At 43.3% G+C, this 19,531-nt stretch overlaps 1 protein-coding gene across 3 annotated transcripts in view; it reads left to right on the top strand.

Moving 5' to 3' along the window:
* ror2 (receptor tyrosine kinase-like orphan receptor 2) overlaps positions 1-19,531 on the top strand; it is a 137,215-nt gene that overhangs the window by 76,814 nt on the left and 40,870 nt on the right. For all 3 annotated transcript variants that reach the window (XM_071351404.1, XM_071351406.1, XM_071351407.1), the window contains exon 2: positions 16,182-16,265. In XM_071351404.1, coding sequence (XP_071207505.1) covers positions 16,182-16,265 — 84 coding nt within the window. The remainder of the gene's footprint in view (positions 1-16,181; positions 16,266-19,531) is intronic.

Below are 19,531 nucleotides of genomic sequence, written 5' to 3'. Positions count from 1 at the left end.
GTCAGTGTCTGTCTGTGTAGACAACACGTTACCAAACAAAGAGTCCCTTAGGTGGCTGAAAACACAAACAAACCGGGGTGTTATGGCTGGCTCTCTGACACCTTGGCCCAGTTTTCACACCATAAGCTGCTGTTGGTTAAAACACGTTCTCACCTTCCCTAGCCTCTCCAATGTTTCTCATCACGTTCTCACCTTCCCTCTCCAATGTTTCTCATCACGTTTTCACCTTCCCTCTTCAATGTTTCTCATCACGTTCTCACCTTCCCTCTTCAATGTTTCTCATCACGTTCTCACCTCCCCTCTCCAATGTTTCTCATCACGTTCTCACCTTCCCTCTTCAATGTTTCTCATCACGTTCTCACCTTCCCTCTTCAATGTTTCTCATCACGTTCTCACCTTCCCTCTTCAATGTTTCTCATCACGTTTTCACCTTCCCTCTTCAATGTTTCTCATCACGTTCTCACCTTCCCTCTTCAATGTTTCTCATCACGTTCTCACCTTCCCTCTTCAATGTTTCTCATCACGTTCTCACCTTCCCTCTTCAATGTTTCTCATCACGTTCTCACATTTCCTTCCCTTATAAACTAGTGTTGATGAGCCTAATATTGTAGTCATTCATTGTGGTGTTGAGGGTCTGGGGAAGGATCTCAACTTTTGGAAGAAACGCTCATGTCATAACTGGTGTGAATGCCACGCAATGTCTTTCACTCTCTAACCAGTCAGAGGAAGGAAATGGCTGTTGGTTTTAAGGATGCTGCCAAGGCTTCAAACCCCATGGAAAATGAAATGGAGCCGGATCGTGATAAAACACCAACCCATAATTTACAGTGTGCGTGGGGAGACTACTCTCGCGTAGTCGGGCTGACTGTGGCATGAGATGTGTACGACATTGTGCATACATGTATTTGTTATTCCTACTGCGTAACAATGAAGATTCATGAAGAGCCATACTGTGAATCAGTGAAAATAGGCTAACCTTCAGACATTTTTAGGGATAATGAACTGACCGCAAAAGCCTCTGATGGGCCACATTGCCCAGCTCACTTTGGCCTTTAATTGAAGGTGACTGTGGGTAATTTTAAGAAGGTAAACGTGGCCCTTTGTCACAGTTGACTTGGAGTCTTCTCATGTTCTCTGTTTTTTGGTCTAGCTCAGACATTCAGTTTTCCACATACTGCTTTCTAGTTTGTCTAGCGCCATTGCTGTTTCACTCTGCTGTCAGTAAGAAGGGGGTCGTAAGTGAGACAAAAGAGATGCCTATTTGTAACAGTCTTCGCGGCGTATAAGCGCTGAAACGGGAAGGGAGAAATTTCAACCCAAACTCCCAGTTGCAAGTTGTGATGGTGCCGAACATAGTTTGTTCGTTTTCACTATGGTTGAAGTCCATTATTAATCATTTAACGTGCCACTGATGGGAGGGGACAGTCTCTGAAAGACAAATTCCTCACTCATTCCTCCTAACCCTAACCCTCACTGAGGTTACCAAATGGGCAGTACGGTCAAATCGAAGGAAGCAAGGGGACGTAAAATAATTTAGTCCCATAAAGCCACAAACTGTCGGGGGCTGACACTAGTTGCCTTGGCAATCTATGCAGCAGTCTGTCTGGTAACCTGATTACCCCATAAGTGCTCATTGCATCTTCATGTGCCATTGTTTTGAATAGCGCCCCGTTGCCAACACATTTAAACAACACTTTTCCTCAAGAATCCTCAGTAAGTCAGGAAAAGGAATTGGCCTTTGTCTTATTGTTGTGTAGATATAAAAGGGCAGACCTGAGGGTATTGACCCGGGTTTTGTTAAGGGTCGTCTTCCCTCACTGTTTATTTTTCTTACATTTCATATGGAAGGAAAAATGTGAGCTTGGAACGAAGCACTTTCCCCCCCTCTGCTCTCCTGATGACGTTACGTTCACACTAGGAAGACTAGCTTAGCAGCCATCTCTCCAACTGCCCCTAAAATACTAAACCTGTTTCCTCTCATGAACTTACATTTTCCATTCACTGGGGGTAGAACAAACAAGGTGAATGCCTCACATAGCCAATCAGACTTCTGTTGGCTGTGAGTGGTTGTAGTCTTTCAGGAAAAGTCATAAAGCTTGTTTACATTAAATAAGGTTTAACACCTCGAACCAGAAGCTTTGTTGCTTAGGTAACTGCAAATAAAGAGGCATGGCAGAACAACATTAACGGATGTAGGTCCTACCAGCCTGGAAGACCTCCGGTAACTCCACGCTTTGGCATCTTGGACAAAACTATAAAGTTGTTTATGGTCTTATTTCATGGTTCTGGTTGTGACCCGTACATGGATATCAAAGGACTAATTGTTGCCCTGGAAGTAATACTGGGCTTAGCCACCTTGTGGGACACTATTATTCATATTTAGACATGAATAGATATTAAATGCTTAGTTATTAAAAAAAAAAAAAGCTTTCTCATGCAGAACCAGAGATTGTCGAGTCAAACTAATACGTTTCTCCACTTACTTAAATGGAAGCCACATATCCATTAATTCCATTGACAGTAGAGGCCCACTGTACATGCATGCAGACATCATGTTGTGTACTGTGTCATGACCCAGGGTAGTTAGGTGGTGATTAATCATTTGAAGTGGTACTGGACTGGAGGCATCTATAAGGGCCCTTGTTACCCACAGGGAGGCCCTTGTTACCCACAGGGAGGAGAGTTCCTTTAGAAATTCTCAAGGCAGCGCTATGGCTTTGATCTGAGCGTACCCAGAGAGATAACTCATGTTCTTAATGTTTTCACTGGCAAGAGCTGGCTGGGTATCCCCCAGCCCATAGGAAACTTAAAGAGATTAAATTATGTTGACTTATGAATTGCGTTTGACTAAATTGTTTGTGAAGAAAAATGTCTGAGCTGCCAGTCCATAAAAGAACACAGTCTGTAATTTGACTGAAATCGGGACTTAAACTGTTTACCCACCGTATTAATCATGTTTGTTGACCTTGAACCCTGACAGGCTATGGGATGCAGAAATAATGAATCTATGGCTAGCGATAGCGACTTTCATTACAGCTTATCGCTGTAGAGCTTTATTGACGTCCGTAATGCACAGAGGCCTTCCTGTGGACCTGCTTGCAGTCATTCAGAGAACAGTTTCACTGTCATTCATAAATGGCATGGAGTTCGATAGCCTACATTTGAGTGTTTCTGCAACAAACCTTGTAACCACTACATCATTACAGACTTACTCAGAAGTGCAGTACTGGTTTAGTGCTCCACATTTAACATTTACCCCTTTTATTTATTGACAATCCTATTTTACCATAAGTGACAAAGACATTTTGAATTTGTCTGTGAAAGTTTATTGCTGATGTAGCTTTTTTTTTCGTGGATAATTTCAATATATTCCAACGGTTCCAGCTGTCGTGTTGTTTGGCTGATGAAAGACTCTGATCTTAACTCTGTGAACCTGAGCCGGGTTCCAGCAGCAGCTCCCTGCTCTGCTCTGGCGAGGGGAAGGGAGGGAGGAAATGGTTGGGAAGTCTTCCAGGCTTCAGGGAACCATTTCCAACCCCTCACCACTGCTACTCCCTCACACTGATGAGCATGCAGAAAATAAATTAGTCTGGTTAAGAAGCACGCTCAAGAGCCTTTAGTCGTGCCAAGTCTCCCAGCCGGCCACTCCCTCCTTCGTCTCCCCCAGCATCTCTGCAAGTCTCCCACTCGGCCACTCCCTCCTTCGTCTCCCCCAGCATCTCTGCAAGTCTCCCAGCCGGCCACTCCCTCCTTCGTCTCCCCCAGCATCTCTGCAAGTCTCCCACCAGGCCACTCCCTCCTTCGTCTCCCCCAGCATCTCTGCAAGTCTCCCACTCGGACACTCCCTCCTTCGTCTCCCCCAGCATCTCTGCAAGTCTCCCACCAGGCCACTCCCTCCTTCGTCTCCCCCAGCATCTCTGCAAGTCTCCCACTCGGCCACTCCCTCCTTTGTCTCCCCCAGCATCTCTGCAAGTCTCCCACTCGGCCACTCCCTCCTTCGTCTCCCCCAGCATCTCTGCAAGTCTCCCACTCGGCCACTCCCTCCTTCGTCTCCCCCAGCATCTCTGCAAGTCTCCCACTCGGCCACTCCCTCCTTCGTCTCCCCCAGCATCTCTGCAAGTCTCCCACTCGGCCACTCCCTCCTTCGTCTCCCCCAGGCCACCATCTCCTTCGTGCAGAGATGCTGGGGGAGACGTCTCCCACCAGGCCACCATCTCCTTCGTGCAGAGATGCTGGGGGAGACGTCTCCCACCAGGCCACCATCTCCTTCGTCTCCCCCAGCATCTGCATTGGACCAGAGGTTTGATGAGGCAGTGGACCAAACATGCCTGTTCAGACCCCAGGAACTTGGGCTCCCTGAAGTTCAAACAACTAACATAATCACATTTCTTACATTTGATTGTCGCTCCTGCAAAATACTGTTATGGGACAGTAAGCTGTGTTATATCTTGGGCAAAGGCCAAGTAATCTCACTTACGGACCTCCACAGTCGAACATTGTACGATGTTATTGCTCACTGTGCAACCAGTTGATTTATTTAATTACCCCATTGGCCGAGAGGGTCCATATATCTTTGCATTACTGCACTTTCAGTCAGGCACACGATATGGGGTGGTCCTGTTCAGCTGAGCTTCTGTACCATGATTTACTGTACCTGCATGAACGGCAGTCACATCAGATTCACTGAACTGTGTAACTGTTCAAGTGCAATGTTCAGACCCTCGAAACCCCAAAATGTTGGAGACGACATTATTTCCCCATGTTTTTCTTGTCACCACGGCTGATCCTCGATATGATTCATTACATCTGTTTCAGCTCGAAGTTCAAGGCATGACCTTACATTTCGCATCAACCTCTCCTCCCCAACCCGAACCAACCTTTCAGAATGTCACAACATGTTGCCACCCTAATTACAACTATTGGGACACATGGTGGCATGGCACATACCAACTGGAGGAGGAGGAGGGGGGGGGGGGGTTGGGTGTTGAACATTTCTGTTCCATGTACTCTATTTGTCTAATGACCTGTTGCAATTTTATATTTAGAGGTGTTGTTATGACGACCAGAATTCCTGACAATAAACACAGAACCTTGCGAGTTCCGTGGAGTGTAGTTTATGTCTGCGGAGAGAGCTGTCGTTATCCCGTAATTGTGGAAGATCTGAGGAGTCGGCTGTTCCGCTATGTAATTGCGTTTGGCATAAAAATGCACCGCTCCACTGGAATCAAAGGCTTTGTGTTGTATTTTTAGCGCAGCGGGCATAACATGTTACATGCTGAGCACTTTAAGGGCTTTGTTCAATCAGTTAATTGGTGATCGTAGTGACTAAAGCTAATACAGTATGCCACCCCTAACCTGACAGTGTCATATCTGAGGCTATTTCTCATTTTAAGCATCAATGAACAGAGGGTTGTAGTGTTTTGGTGTTCATAACTACCCTCAGTGTACTGCTCAGATCAAAATAGATTGAATGACTTCACATATCGAATGCACACAGTGAATAATAAAGTATTCTGTTTGTTGTGTTCAGAGGATGGCTGGTAAAGAAAAGCCTCAGAAGCTGCTAGAAAGATTTTTTATTTATTTTACCTTCATTTAACTAGGCAAGTCAGTTAAGAACAAATTCTTATTTTCAATGACGGACTAGGAACAGTGGGTTAAAGATTTTTTATTTATTTTACCTTCATTTAACTAGGCAAGTCAGTTAAGAACAAATTCTTATTTTCAATGACGGACTAGGAACAGTGGGTTAACTGCCTTGTTCAGAGGCAGAACAACAAATGTTTACCTTGTCAGCTCGGGGATTCGATCTTGCAACCTTTCGGTTACAAGTCTAACACTCTAACCACTAGGCTACCGGCTACCATGTTCATTAGACATTTGGAATGACAAGCATCAACAGCTAGAGACTTGCAGAAATATTGGTAGGGTAGGAAAATACCGTCCTGAATTGAAACAAACACGTCCACACACACACACACACACATCTGTTCCCAGGCTCTGTAGTGCACTACTTCTGATCAGAGCCAGATGGGCCTTGGTCAAAAGTAGTGCACTAAATAGGGAATAGGGTGTAATTTGGGACGTAGCTCAGGCCAAGGTTGAATACAATACAACTTTATTAATCCTCTAGGGGCAATTCGTTCAGTGCTGACAGAGGGCTTCAGACAGGACAAACACACAGTATAATAAAATAAAAAAACATGAAGGCATCAGGTAAAAGTGCATGGTGCAATTTTAAGAAACTAAAAGTCCAATGCTAGCCACAGTTCTTAATTAATGTCAGGGCTAAACTATCTCTAGAATGGTCCCTAGGTCTTCCTTAATGTTGCTGTTAACCAGGCGGATGGCCTCGGGCACACGGAGACCTGAATGTGCCTGCTTTGTGTAAGGGCGGTCTGAGGGTTCTGTTCTTAAAACACCCTATTGATTGATTGCTGTTAGCACTTTTCCACAACCCTGGCTTCTACAGCTATGCATGGGTGGAAACACCTTGAATTATTTCCAACACTACAACACTGTACTGTTGTGTTTGCACGCTGCCGGAGTATTTGAGTCGTTTTTTTTTTAGAAAAATATCATTAGTTTGATATTTTCATAAGGGTCTTATTAGGATCAGACCATCCATTATTTTTATTTCTTTCCCGGGAACCTGAAGTTGCTTACTTTTATACCAATGATTTTCCCACACTGTAAGGGGATTTACTCAAGCTGTTGTAAATTGCCGTTCTATGTAAAGAACAATTTACGGTAATTGCCATATGACGAGTTTGATTCCAACTTTGTCTCATGCGCTGTTACATTTGGTGATTTTGTTATTAGCTAATAAACACAATTGTTTCTAATGTTCTGCCTCTTGCCAGAATACTCGAGGTGCCGTCCACTGTGATGTTTTTGTTACTTATTGAGAAATGTACTTATGGGGTGAATATAGCTGTAAATTAATATAAAGATATCTCAGATTGGGTAATACTGAGAAATGTACTTATGGGGTGAATATAGCTGTAAATTAATATAAAGATATCTCCGATTGGGTAATACTGAGAAATGTACTTATTGGGTGAATATAGCTGTAAATTAATATAAAGATATCTCCGATTGTGTAATACTGAGAAATGTACTTATGGGGTGAATATAGCTGTAAATTAATATAAATATATCTCAGATTGGGTAATACTGAGAAATGTACTTATGGGGTGAATATAGCTGTAAATTAATATAAAGATATCTCAGATTGGGTAATACTGAGAAATGTACTTATGGGGTGAATATAGCTGTAAATTAATATAAAGATATCTCAGATTGGGTAATACTGAGGAATGTACTTATGGGGTGAATAATTCATATAAATCTACTGTATCTCAGATTGGGTAATACTGAAGGCAGAGGGCGGTAGATTCAATGACATAATGAAAGCTGCAATAGACCCCAGGGTGACTGACAATAATGGACAATATCTGTGAACCCCCAAAAATGTAATCGTCAATCATCTTAATACATTTATTTTAGGAGAAGGGGGGGGGAGGGGGGTTCAACTTCATATTCAAGTAGTTAGAGTTTATCCAATAGCAGTTTTTCAATTAGAAATAAAATGAGTAAAGTTGGTAACCATTTTACGAACAGAACGGCATGGTCAGGAGGAGAAGCTTGATTTCCAAAAGTTCCAACCATTAGTTCTTGAGACAGGGATGTCTCTAAAACTGTGTTATATTCGTTAGGTATGTCATAGCTCATTTTTAAAGATGAATTACAAGATCAAAACATTTGTCAATTCATCATTACCCAAAATTCTATAATCCTCACAGTCCTTATAAGGCCCCACCTTTACCTCCCTGGGACGACACAGATTTGGGCATGTGCACCTGTGTAGCGTGATAACAAGAGCTATTGGCAGTCCACTGGAGAGAGGCCAAACCTTGTCCAACCACAATCCACCTGCAAGGTACATTTCAGGCTAGCAAAACATATGCATGCATGCAAGGTTTGGCCTCCTCAGTCTAGTTTTCATGAAAGGATAGGATGTGTGTAATGGCTATTGTAATATGATAGCAGCATCCCACTGAAATTCTCAAGGTTGACATTTTTTACATTTTAGTAATTTAGCAAACACTTATGCAGAGCAATTAGGTTTAAGGGCCTTGCTCAAGGGCACATCAACAGATGTTTCACCTAGTCAAACCAGAGACCTTTCGGTTACTGGCCCAACGCTCTTAACTGCTAGGCCATGATGTAATTTCTTGAAAAGGCCTTGGTTTGGAAACAGTATGTGGGATTCAAACTTGAACCAGAGGTTAAACTACAGAGCAAGGCCTAACTTACGCACCACTTGGTCCAGAGCCATAGATCACCTCATTTCTAACATTGTTTTGCACTGAAGGCGTTAGTTCCCAAATTAGAATGTGGTGTACAATGCACTTAGCTAGCAGGCTCTCACCGGGTCACAGAGAGAGTCCAGAGTGACTCTGTGTTTAGTCCTGAACATTTAGCATGAGAGACCCTGGATGTCTCCCCGGATGTGTCCCAAATTGCACCCTATTCCTTATTTAGTGCACTACTTTTTACCATGGTCCAATGGCACCTTATTCCCTATTTAGTGCACTACTTTTTACCAGGGTCCAATGGCACCCTATTCCCTAGTTAGTGCACTACTTTTGACCAGGACCCATATTGCTCTGGTCAAAAGAAGTTAACTTTTCAGCAAATAAACGATCCACAGGAAGGAGAGAACCCAACATGTTTTGTCATTCATCCATCCATTCAATTCATTCTTCATCTTAAATGGAGAGATATGGACTCCGTGTGCACAACGTTGCCAACATTTCTACACACTCGTGGAACTCCAGGTCACTGCATTTGCAAGTTAACGGATGTCAGGCACCTCCAGGAGCTGTTTGTCTCCGAGCAGCCTCTTCTGCTCTAAGGGCTTTTGCAGACAGAGATGTGCTCCAGTTGGAGTCTTACTGGAGAAATCCTGAAAGCTCAAGCATCTGTTAACTCGCTGTCAACAAGTGGTATGAAGAGGGGTAATGATGCGAACATACTTACATCAGCCATCCACACTGAGAAATGACATTTGTAGACGCTGAAGACTTATGAATTTTGAAGTTGCGTTTTAATACTGTGTTGGTCCCAACAAGGCTTCCAGCTGCTCAATTTCATTATTTTATTCAGCTTTTTTATTTTATTACTTTGGCAAAACAGGCCTGGTCAAAATGGCTCTCCTGAGGGGCACGAGGAGTGTTAACAAGCTCCTACATTTTGGGCTGGGCCAATGGGGTCTGCTGCTCCCCTCGTTGGAGCCCAACTAAGCCCCAGTGAAGGCTGGAGGCCATTTGCCCCCCCCCTCTCCTCCCTCCACTGCCTCCTCTCTCGTCTTTATGAGCGTTTGGAGTGGCTGGGCTGGCCGTTGCCAGGAGAAGCGGATGTTGAAAAAGGAGAATCCTCTGTGAAAGGTGGCTGTGATTCGGGGGGCACTGTGGGCTCCTCGAGGGCTCCACTGTCGCAGAGACAAAATAATCAGCTAGCTCCTCAGTCCAATGTCGCGCTGTCTCTCTCCCCTCTCTCTCCCCTCTCTCTCCCCTCTCTCTCTCTCCACTCTCTCTCTCTCTCCACTCTCCCCTCTCTCTCCCCTCTCTCTCTTACTCCTTTCTTTCTCTTTCTGTCATTCTCTCTACCTCTGTTTCTTTTTCTCTTTCTTTTGGTTTCTTACTGCCCTTCTCTTCTCTCTCCCTCTCTCTCGCTCTCTGTGTTTCTGTTTCTGTTAAGAGTTCTTCTTCCTGGATATTGACCAGGAATATACACTAGTCTAAATTTAAAGGCCCAGTGCAGTCAAAATTCATTTTTCCCCTGCATTTTGTATCATATCGTACAACAGCTGATGAAACTAACACTGTAAAATTGTGAACAATTTGATCAGTGTTATTTCCTGATAGTTGCTGGTTGAAAATACAGTCTACACAGGACGTTCTAGTCAGCAGGATTTGCATGAGGGGAGTTTCAGACTGCCTGGTAACATCACCAGGTGTTCAATTAGTTAATATACCAATAATAGACCAATAACAAAGAGTTCCAAACCTCTCTGCCAATAGCAGCTAGTTTTCAGTTTTCCCCCTCCCCACAGACCAGTTCCAAACAGTCCAAGAAAAATTCTTGCTTGAGAAATATTTTTTTTGTTAAAAAGCTATTTTTATTTATTTTTTAATTTTTTTATGGAGAACTATTATAGTAAGGTACTTAATTGTTACACATAAATTATTTGATATTGATATAAAACATCTGCATTGGGGCTCCCGAGTGGCGCAGCGGTCTAAGATGTGTCACGCCAGACCCTGGTTCGATTCCAGGCTGTATCACAACCGGCCGTGATTGGGAGTACCATAGGGCGGCGCACAATTGGCCCAGCATCGTCCGGGTTAGAGTTTGGCCCGTGTAGGCCGTCATTGTAAAATTATAATTTGTTCTTAACTGACCTGCCTAGTTAAATAAAACAATAATAATAAATAAATTGGGCCTTCAAACTGAATATTACAGATAGTACTTGAAGTAAAATAAAGATCACTGAGCACTGAGCAGCATTGGCTTTGTTGTAAGTTGTGAGCCTCTAGACTCATTACTTACTGCCGGTGAAATTGAAGTATCTCGCGGAGCCGTTGTTAACACTGAAACAATTATCTACTCTTTCTATTCATTTGTTACTCGGCGACCATAAATTACTATGACTTCCTGCGCTACGACAGGCATTCATTCATCTCCCCCCCCCCCCCCCCCCCTTTTTTTTTTCTCACCAAGGTCAGCTGTCAGATTCTCTCTCTCTCTCTCATGCTTCTGGCCATTGAATATTAAGCGTAGTTTAAAGATGGCTGATTTAAACAAGCAAACTTTTTTTCTTCTCTTACCTGTTTTTATTTTAGGAAATGGTTTTGTGCCTTTTCTGAGGTAAGCTTCTCCATGAAAGAGTATGTGTATTATGTACATTGTAAAAGTAATCCCAGGCGTATTTCCACAACAATGGGGCGATCATTTGACATGGGAACTCTCCATCCGTGTTGGTTTTGGCTCCATTACTAGCCATAACTCATCCTCCCTCTTCAGAACGTATGGCTATAGTCAAATGTAGCGCACTATATAGGGAATAGGGTGCCATTTGGGACTAGGACAAGGAACGTCCTAGCTGCGGAGATCCCTGTGGAGTAATGCTTTGATACTGGTAACACACACACACACAGGCAGCCAAGCAGTCTCTTCCTTACAGACATAACATTCCTCACTGAGTCAGTTTTGGTTAGAGTGTTGGGCCAGTAACCAAAAGGCTGTTGGTTCGAATGCCCGTGCCAACAAGGGGAAAAATCTGTCGATGTGACCTTAAGCAAAGCACACCATCATGCTGAGATGATCATCCGTTCACGGCGGTTGAAATCAAACATCTTAAATTTGTACTCATCAGACCAAAGGACAGATTTCCACCAGTCTAATGTCCATTTCTCGTGTTTCTTGGCCCAAGTAAGTCTCTTCTTATTGGTGTCCTTTAGTAGTGGTTTCTTTGCAGCAATTCGACCATGAAGGCCTGATTCACGCAGTCTCCTCTGAACAGTTGATGTTGAGATGTGTCTGTTACTTGAACTCTGAAGCATTTATTTAAGCTGCAATTTCTGAGGCTGGTAACTCTAATGAACTTATCCTCTGCAGCAGAGGCAACTCTGGGTCTTCCTTTCCTGTGGCGGTCCTCATGAGAGCCAGTTTCATCATGTAGCTTGATGGTTTTTGCAACTGTACTTGAAGAAACTTTCAAAGTTCTTGAAATTTTCCGCATTGACTGACCTTCATGTCTTAAAGTAATGATGGACTGTCAATTCTCTTTGCTTATTTGAGCTGTTCTTGCCATAATATGGACTTGGTATTTTACCAAATAGGGCTATCTTCTGTATACCACCCCTAACTTGTCACAACACAACTGATTGGCTCAAACGCATTAAGAAGGAAAGAAATGCCACAAATTAACTTTTAACAAGGCACACATGTTAATTGAAATGCATTCCAGGTGACTACCTCATGAAGCTGGTTGAGAGAATGCCAAGAGTGTGCAAAGCTGTCATCAAGGCAAAGGGTGGCTATTTGAAGAATCTCAAATATAAAATATATTTTCATTTGTTTAACACTTTTTTTTGGTTACTACATGATTCCATATTTGTTATTTCATAGTTTTGATGTCTTCACTATTATTCTACAATGTATAAATGAGTAAACATTTATAAAAACCCTTGAATGAGTAGGTGAACCAAACTTTTGGGGTCACTTGGAATGTCCTTGTTTTTGAAAGATTTTTGTTTTGTCCATTAAGATAACATCAAATTGATCAGAAATACAGTGTAGACATTGTTAATGTTGTAAATGAGTATTGTAGCTGGAAACGGCTGATTTATAATGGAATATCTACATAGGTGTACAGAGGTACGAGATTTACATTAACATTTAAGTCATTTAGCAGACGCTCTTATCCAGAGCGACTTACAAATTGGAAAGTTCATACATATTCATCCTGGTCCCCCCGTGGGGAATGAACCCACAACCCTGGCGTTGCAAGCGCCATGCTCTACCAACTGAGCCACACGGGACACGAGATCTTCAGTTTATTGGCAATGTCTCGCATGTAATAGCCATCATTTCTCAGAACAAGAATAGACTGGCGAGTTTCAGAAGAAAGTTCTTTGTTTCTAGCCATTTTGAGCCTGTAATCAAACCCACAAATGCTGATGCTCCAGATACTCAACTAGTCTAAAGAAGGCCAGTTTTATTACTTCTTTAATCAGAACAACAGTTTTCAGCTGTGCTAACATAATTGCAAAATGATTTTCTCATGACCAATTAGCCTTTTAAAATGATTAACTTGGATTAGCTAACACAACGTGCCATTGGAACACAGGAGTGATGGTTGCTGATAATTGGCCTCTGTACACCTATGTAGATATTCTATTCTATAAAAAATCAGCTGTTTCCAGCTACAATACTAATTTACAACATTTAACAATGTCTACACTATATTTCTGATCAATTTGATGTTATTTTAATGGACAAAAAAATTGCTTTTCTTTCAAAAACAAGGAATTGTCTAAGTGACCCCAGACTTTTGAATGGTAGTGTGTGTGTATATATATATATATATATATATTATACAGTACCAGTCAAAATGCAAGCAGTTCAATGAATTATATTAGCTGACGGACTGGTTTTTGAGTAGTTTTGCAGTCATTGTAGAGGAAGGAAATAGTTTGCATTTCAATGCAATTGAAAGTCCATCATCCCATTTTTAAATATTATTTTAAGAATGTTGCCCAGTCAAGGATAAAGCTGTTTTTTATGAACACCTCAATTGAGTCTTCTCTGGATAGAATTTAAAAAAAAATGGAATTGCAAAAAAAATATTTAGATTTGACATAATTGGGTTGAGAATTGATTTGATTAAAGGCCCATTGCCGTGGTAAAACTTCAGTCAAATTAATGGGTCTTGCAATGTATGGAATTTGCATGAGGTGTTGCGCTCTCAGATCCTAGCTGTGCTTTTCAGCATGACTTAACCAGACCGTGGGAACTGAGCTAAACCTTTGGTTTGCGTCCCAAGTGGCACCCTATTCACCTTACAAGTGCACTACTTCGTAGTGGACTACACCAGAACCCTATATGCCCTGGTCAAAGTAGTGCACTACATAGGGAACAGGGTGTCATTTACGATGTATCTTTGAAGGAGCTCATGTACATATCAACGGTTAAACTCCTCTCATCGTCATGCAATATAACTAGAAAAATGTTAGTGTGATGTTTTTCCAAGTGAAGACTTGCAGGAAGTTGTAATAATAGTTTGTGTGCTTGACATATTTTCATTACACTGAACACTACTAAAGGTGATAAATCCTAGGAGTTGGATCGATTTGAAGTGAAGACTAGTGAGATATGTCTACCAGATGGACATGTTCTTGAGGCTTCCAGGGTCATGCCCAGTAGGGAGAAAATGTTTTAAAAGTGAAAGAAACGGGGGAGGTACTACCACAATTTGTGCAATAAGAAATGCAAATTTTCCTAAATACATTTGCTATGGTGTGCCCTACTGAACACAAGCCTTCAGTAGGACACAGCTGATGTGCTGTCTGGTGACCGGGGCCTTCAGTAGGACACAGCTGATGTGTTGTCTGGTGACTGGGTCCTTCAGTAGGACACAGCTGATGTGCTGTCTGGTGACCGGGGCCTTCAGTAGGACACAGCTGATGTGTTGTCTGGTGACCGAGGCCTTCAGTAGGACACAGCTGATGTGTTGTCTGGTGACTGGGGCCTTCAGTAGGACACAGCTGATGTGCTGTCTGGTGACCGAGGCCTTCAGTAGGACACAGCTGATGTGCTGTCTGGTGACTGGGGCCTTCAGTAGGACACAGCTGATGTGCTGTCTGGTGACCGAGGCCTTCAGTAGGACACAGCTGATGTGCTGTCTGGTGACTGGGGCCTTCAGTAGGACACACTTGTGGAACGTTCAGATAGAAATATGCTATGTAAAAACAAACATGCCTCTGACCTGTAGAATAAGGAGAATCGCTTCAGCTCTATTCAAGCCATTTCAATCTGCAATGTTCGACAACGTTTGGCTACTGAACGTAGCCCTGTGTATGTCAGGCCATGGGAGCTGGGGATTGGACTGGACAGGGCTAAAACGCTCCTCCATTGCCACTCGCTCATTAATGTGCTAATCGCTAATTGCCAGCCCCGCAGCACATTCCTAACCCAGTTGTGGGGAAACGCTACTGCAGAGTAATCATAGTAGCATACCATATGGCAGCTTATCCCCTATATAGTGCACTACTTTTGACCAGAGACCTATGAGCCCTGGTCAAAACTAGTGCACTATATAGGGAATAGGGTGGCGTTTTGAGACACCGACCATGTGAGTGACCTCAACTTGTCCAGCAGCTATGTTTGGGCTTCTATGTGCCAAAGTGTGGTTTCCTATAAGATGAACTCTCTCTCTCTTTCCGGTACTTTTGGAAAGCAATTCTTAACGATCGTAAAGTTTTTTTGGGGGGGAAAATCACTACCATAAATCTGTTGATCTTTTAGATTTTTCTTGGATCAAAAACTGAACATATGAATGAGTGTTTGTCCCAAAATAATGTCCAGATTGTTTTGAGAAATAACCTGTTGTGAATTTTGACCATGAATATAAATCATGATTTTTCTGTGCACATATGTATTTGTATTTTTTTTCTAATTCCTCTGGGATAAATAAATACATCTAATTTTCAATAGTGCCCTGAGACCAATTCGGCAGTAATTATCCATTGTGTGATCGTAAACATCAGTAGAGCACGTAACTAACATCTGTAGCACATTGGTCTAATGACAAATCAATAGGCAACGTTTATCCTTTGTTGTGATGGAGTCATTTCTAGCCAGGCTCACTGTAAATCGATCTTTGTTCATCTTGTAGCAAGACCAGCACTCTTGGTGGCAGATGTTGGGTGGAATACAACAATATCATAGTTTCATCAAAACTCTGTTGTTTTTTTTGCTTTGGCCATGGCAATTTTCATCAGATGGTATATCCTTCTAGTCACTCTAAAGCCTTGTTCCCAAAACGGCTGTATTAAATTGAGGTTTTGGATCCACTTGTTGTGTTTGGCAGAGTTTATGAAGACTCCTTTCTCATTCTGTTCTGGGATCCCGAGTGGCGCAGTGGTCTAAGGCACTGCATCTCAGTGCTTGAAGCATCACTACAGACACCCTGGTTCAAATCCAGGCTGCAAATCACAACCGGCCGTGATTGGGAGTCCCATATGGTGGTGCACAGTTGGCACAGCGTTGTTAGGGTTTGGCTGGTGTAGGCCTTCATTGTAAATAAACATTTGTTCTTAACTGACTTGTGTAGTTACATGAATCTAAAAATGTATGTGACTTCAAGCATTGAGACATGACAGTTGTTGGATCATTCTTTGCTGCACATTTAGCAAGATGATAGGATAATTTACTAACAGAAACATATTCATGTGTTTAATATTTCAGGTGGTATATTGTTTGATGTGTCAGCAGCACTGTAGTCAGTATCACCAGGTTTCTGTTCAGACACCTGGATCTAAGGCAAACCAAGGCAGGGGTTATGTGAGTTCTGTTCCCTCCTAACTCTGGTCTCCTTCCTGTCTCTGCAGCAGAAGCAGATCCTAGCTTATCCCAGCCAGTGGAGTCTGAGGGGCTGGCAGAAGCTCAAAGTGGAGCAGCACCCACAGCTGAAGGTAACCCCCCCCCCTCTCTCCTTCTCCTTCTCTCTCTCACTCTCTTCATTAAAGTGGAGCAGCACCCACAGCTGAAGGTAACCCCCCCTCTCTCCTTCTCCTTCTCTCTCTCACTCTCTCTTTATTAAAGTGGAGCAGCACCCACAGCTGAAGGTAACCCCCCCTCTCTCCTTCTCCCTCACTCTCTCGCTCTCTGTATTAAAGTGGAGCAGCACCCACAGCTGAAGGTAACCCCCCCTCTCTCCTTCTCCCTCACTCTCTCGCTCTCTGTATTAAAGTGGAGCAGCACCCACAGCTGAAGGTAACCCCCCCCTCTCTCCTTCTCCCTCACTCTCTCGCTCTCTTCATTAAAGTGGAGCAGCACCCACAGCTGAAGGTAACCCCCCCCTCTCTCCTTCTCCTTCCCTTCTCTCTCTCACTCTCTCTTTATTAAAGTGGAGCAGCACCCACAGCTGAAGGTAACCCCCCTCTCTCCTTCTCCTTCTCTCTCTCTCTCTTTATTAAAGTGGAGCAGCACCCACAGCTGAAGGTAACCCCCCCTCTCTCCTTCTCCCTCTCTCTCTCTCTCTTTATTAAAGTGGAGCAGCACCCACAGCTGAAGGTAACCCCCCTCTCTCCTTCTCCCTCTCTCTCACTCTCTTCATTAATGTGGAGCAGCACCCACAGCTGAAGGTAACCCCCCCCTCTCTCCTTCTCCTTCTCTCTCTCGCTCTCTGTATTAAAGTGGAGCAGCACCCACAGCTGAAGGTAACCCCCCCCCCCCTCTCCTTCTCCTTCTCTCTCTCACTCTCTTCATTAAAGTGGAGCAGCACCCACAGCTGAAGGTAACCCCCCCCTCTCTCCTTCTCCTTCTCTCTCTCGCTCTCTGTATTAAAGTGGAGCAGCACCCACAGCTGAAGGTAACCCCCCCCCCCCCTCTCCTTCTCCTTCTCTCTCTCTCTCTCTTTATTAAAGTGGAGCAGCACCCACAGCTGAAGGTAACCCCCCCCCCTCTCCTTCTCCTTCTCTCTCTCTCTCTCTTTATTAAAGTGGAGCAGCACCCACAGCTGAAGGTAACCCCCCCTCTCTCCTTCTCCTTCTCTCTCTCTCTCTCTTTATTAAAGTGGAGCAGCACCCACAGCTGAAGGTAACCCCCCCCCTCTCCTTCTCCTTCTCTCTCTCACTCTCTCTTTATTAAAGTGGAGCAGCACCCACAGCTGAAGGTAACCCCCCCCTCTCTCCTTCTCCTTCTCTCTCTGTTTATGGCTCCACCCCCTCTTTTTCTCCTTTCCCTAATCATGATTTACTATAGGAGTGTACATGAGCTGTAAACACACACACACACACATATTTACTTGTTATCAGTTCGTACAGCTGTTTACTGTCAGACGGACAAATTGACTGACAGACGGACTCCCCTTATCTCGATCTGAAGAGTAGTTGTTCACGTTACTCTGAACCCGGTGTGGTGTGACAGAGCACAGGATCTCTGGAAAGAACATTCCAGGCTTCCAGACCCGCCCTGGCCTAAAACCTCTCCCCAAAAGGCTCTGCAGAGACCTGCTTCTTCTCAAGCGCAACGATGTCCTCGACTCTCCTGTTTCTTGAGTGTCTCTGTATGCGTCCCAAATGACTTCCTCATTTAATGCACTATATAGGGAATAGGGTGCCTTTTGGGACACAGCCTCGGGTTCTCGGTTAAAGATGCACTATGCAGAAATCGCTCCGCTATTTCCTGGTTCCTAAAATCAAATCAAATGTCAGTTTGTGACAAAACAAACAAGTGTAGAGAGAGTCGTTGTGTAGAGAGAGTCGTTGTGTAGAGAGAGTCGTTGTGTAGAGAGAGTCGTAGTGTAGAGAGAGTCATTGTACCATCTAAACCGCTGTGAAATATCTTTTCCATAACCAATACTATTGTATTTTCTGCTCTTTGAAACTTGTGTACATAACCAAAAGTCAAATACGTAAAAAAAAAAAAAAAACGGGAAGCATACATAAATACGCATATAGAACATATCTACCGCTTCTTAGACTTGCTTTCAATGACAGATCTATGACACACATTTCTATGTGAATTTGGTTGGGTCTCCCAAAAAGTTACATATTGCAGCTGTAAGAAAAGCTCTCGTTTGATAAACTACTCAGTTCAATGGAAGGTCCCGGGTCGAGATTAAGTTTTTAAAGTTTTAATGTCACGTGCACAGTACAGTGAAATGTATTTCTTGCGAGCTATAAACCCAACAATGCAGTATTCAAAATAAATGTAGTACTAAAAATAACAAGGTAGAACAAAAACACCAGAGAAATAGAAATAAGAAGAACAGGAGAACCTAAGAAGCGATATACAGGGTCAATTCCGTATTAACAATGTGCTGGGATACTGGAGTGATAGAGGTAGATATGTATAGGGGTAAGGTGACTATATACAGGGTCAGTTCCATACTATATACAGGGTCAGTACCATACTATATACAGGGTCAGTTCCGTATTAACAATGTGCTGGGATACTGGAGTGATGGAGGTAGATATGTATAGGGGTAAGGTGACTATATACAGGGTCAGTTCCAGTACTGTACAGTATTAACAATGTGCAGGGATACTGCAGTGATAGAGGTAGATATGTATAGGGGTAAGGTGACTATATACAGGGTCAGTTCCAGTACTGTATTAACAATGACAATGTATTAACAATGATTAACAAATGTAAATGTAACAATGTGCAGGGATACTGCGGTGATAGAGGTAGATATGTATAGGGGTAAGGTGACTAGGCATCAGGATATATGATAAACAGATTAGCAGCAGAGTAAATTATGATTTTGTGTGTGTGTGTGTGTGTGTGTGTGTGTGTGTGTGTGTGTGTGTGTGTGTGTGTGTGTGTGTGTGTGTGTGTGTGTGTGTGTGTGTGTGTGTGTGTGTGTGTGTGTGTGTGTGTGTGTGTGTGTGTGTGTGTGTGTGTGTGTGTGTGTGTTAGCTATTTAGCAGTCTTATGGCTTGGTGATAGAAGCTGTTCAGGAGCCTGTTGGTGTACCACATGCCGTGTGGAAGCAGAGAGAGCAGTCTATGGCTTGGGGGGTTGGAGTCCTTAATGATTTTCCGGGCCTTCCTTTCACACTGCCTGTTATAGTGGTCCAGGATGGTAGGGAGCTCGGCTCAAGTGATCTACTGGGCTGTCCGCACCACCCTCTGTAGCACCATGCAATCGAGAACAGTGTTATTTCTATACCAAGCTGTGACGCAGCCAGTAAAGATGCTCTCAATGGTGCAGCTGTATAACTTTTTGAAGA

The sequence above is a fragment of the Salvelinus alpinus genome, chromosome 18 (assembly GCF_045679555.1).
Source record: "Salvelinus alpinus chromosome 18, SLU_Salpinus.1, whole genome shotgun sequence".
Classification (NCBI taxonomy): domain Eukaryota; kingdom Metazoa; phylum Chordata; class Actinopteri; order Salmoniformes; family Salmonidae; genus Salvelinus; species Salvelinus alpinus.
Note: the sequence above shows the minus strand (reverse complement) of the source record. Positions and strands in the feature narration are given on the sequence as shown.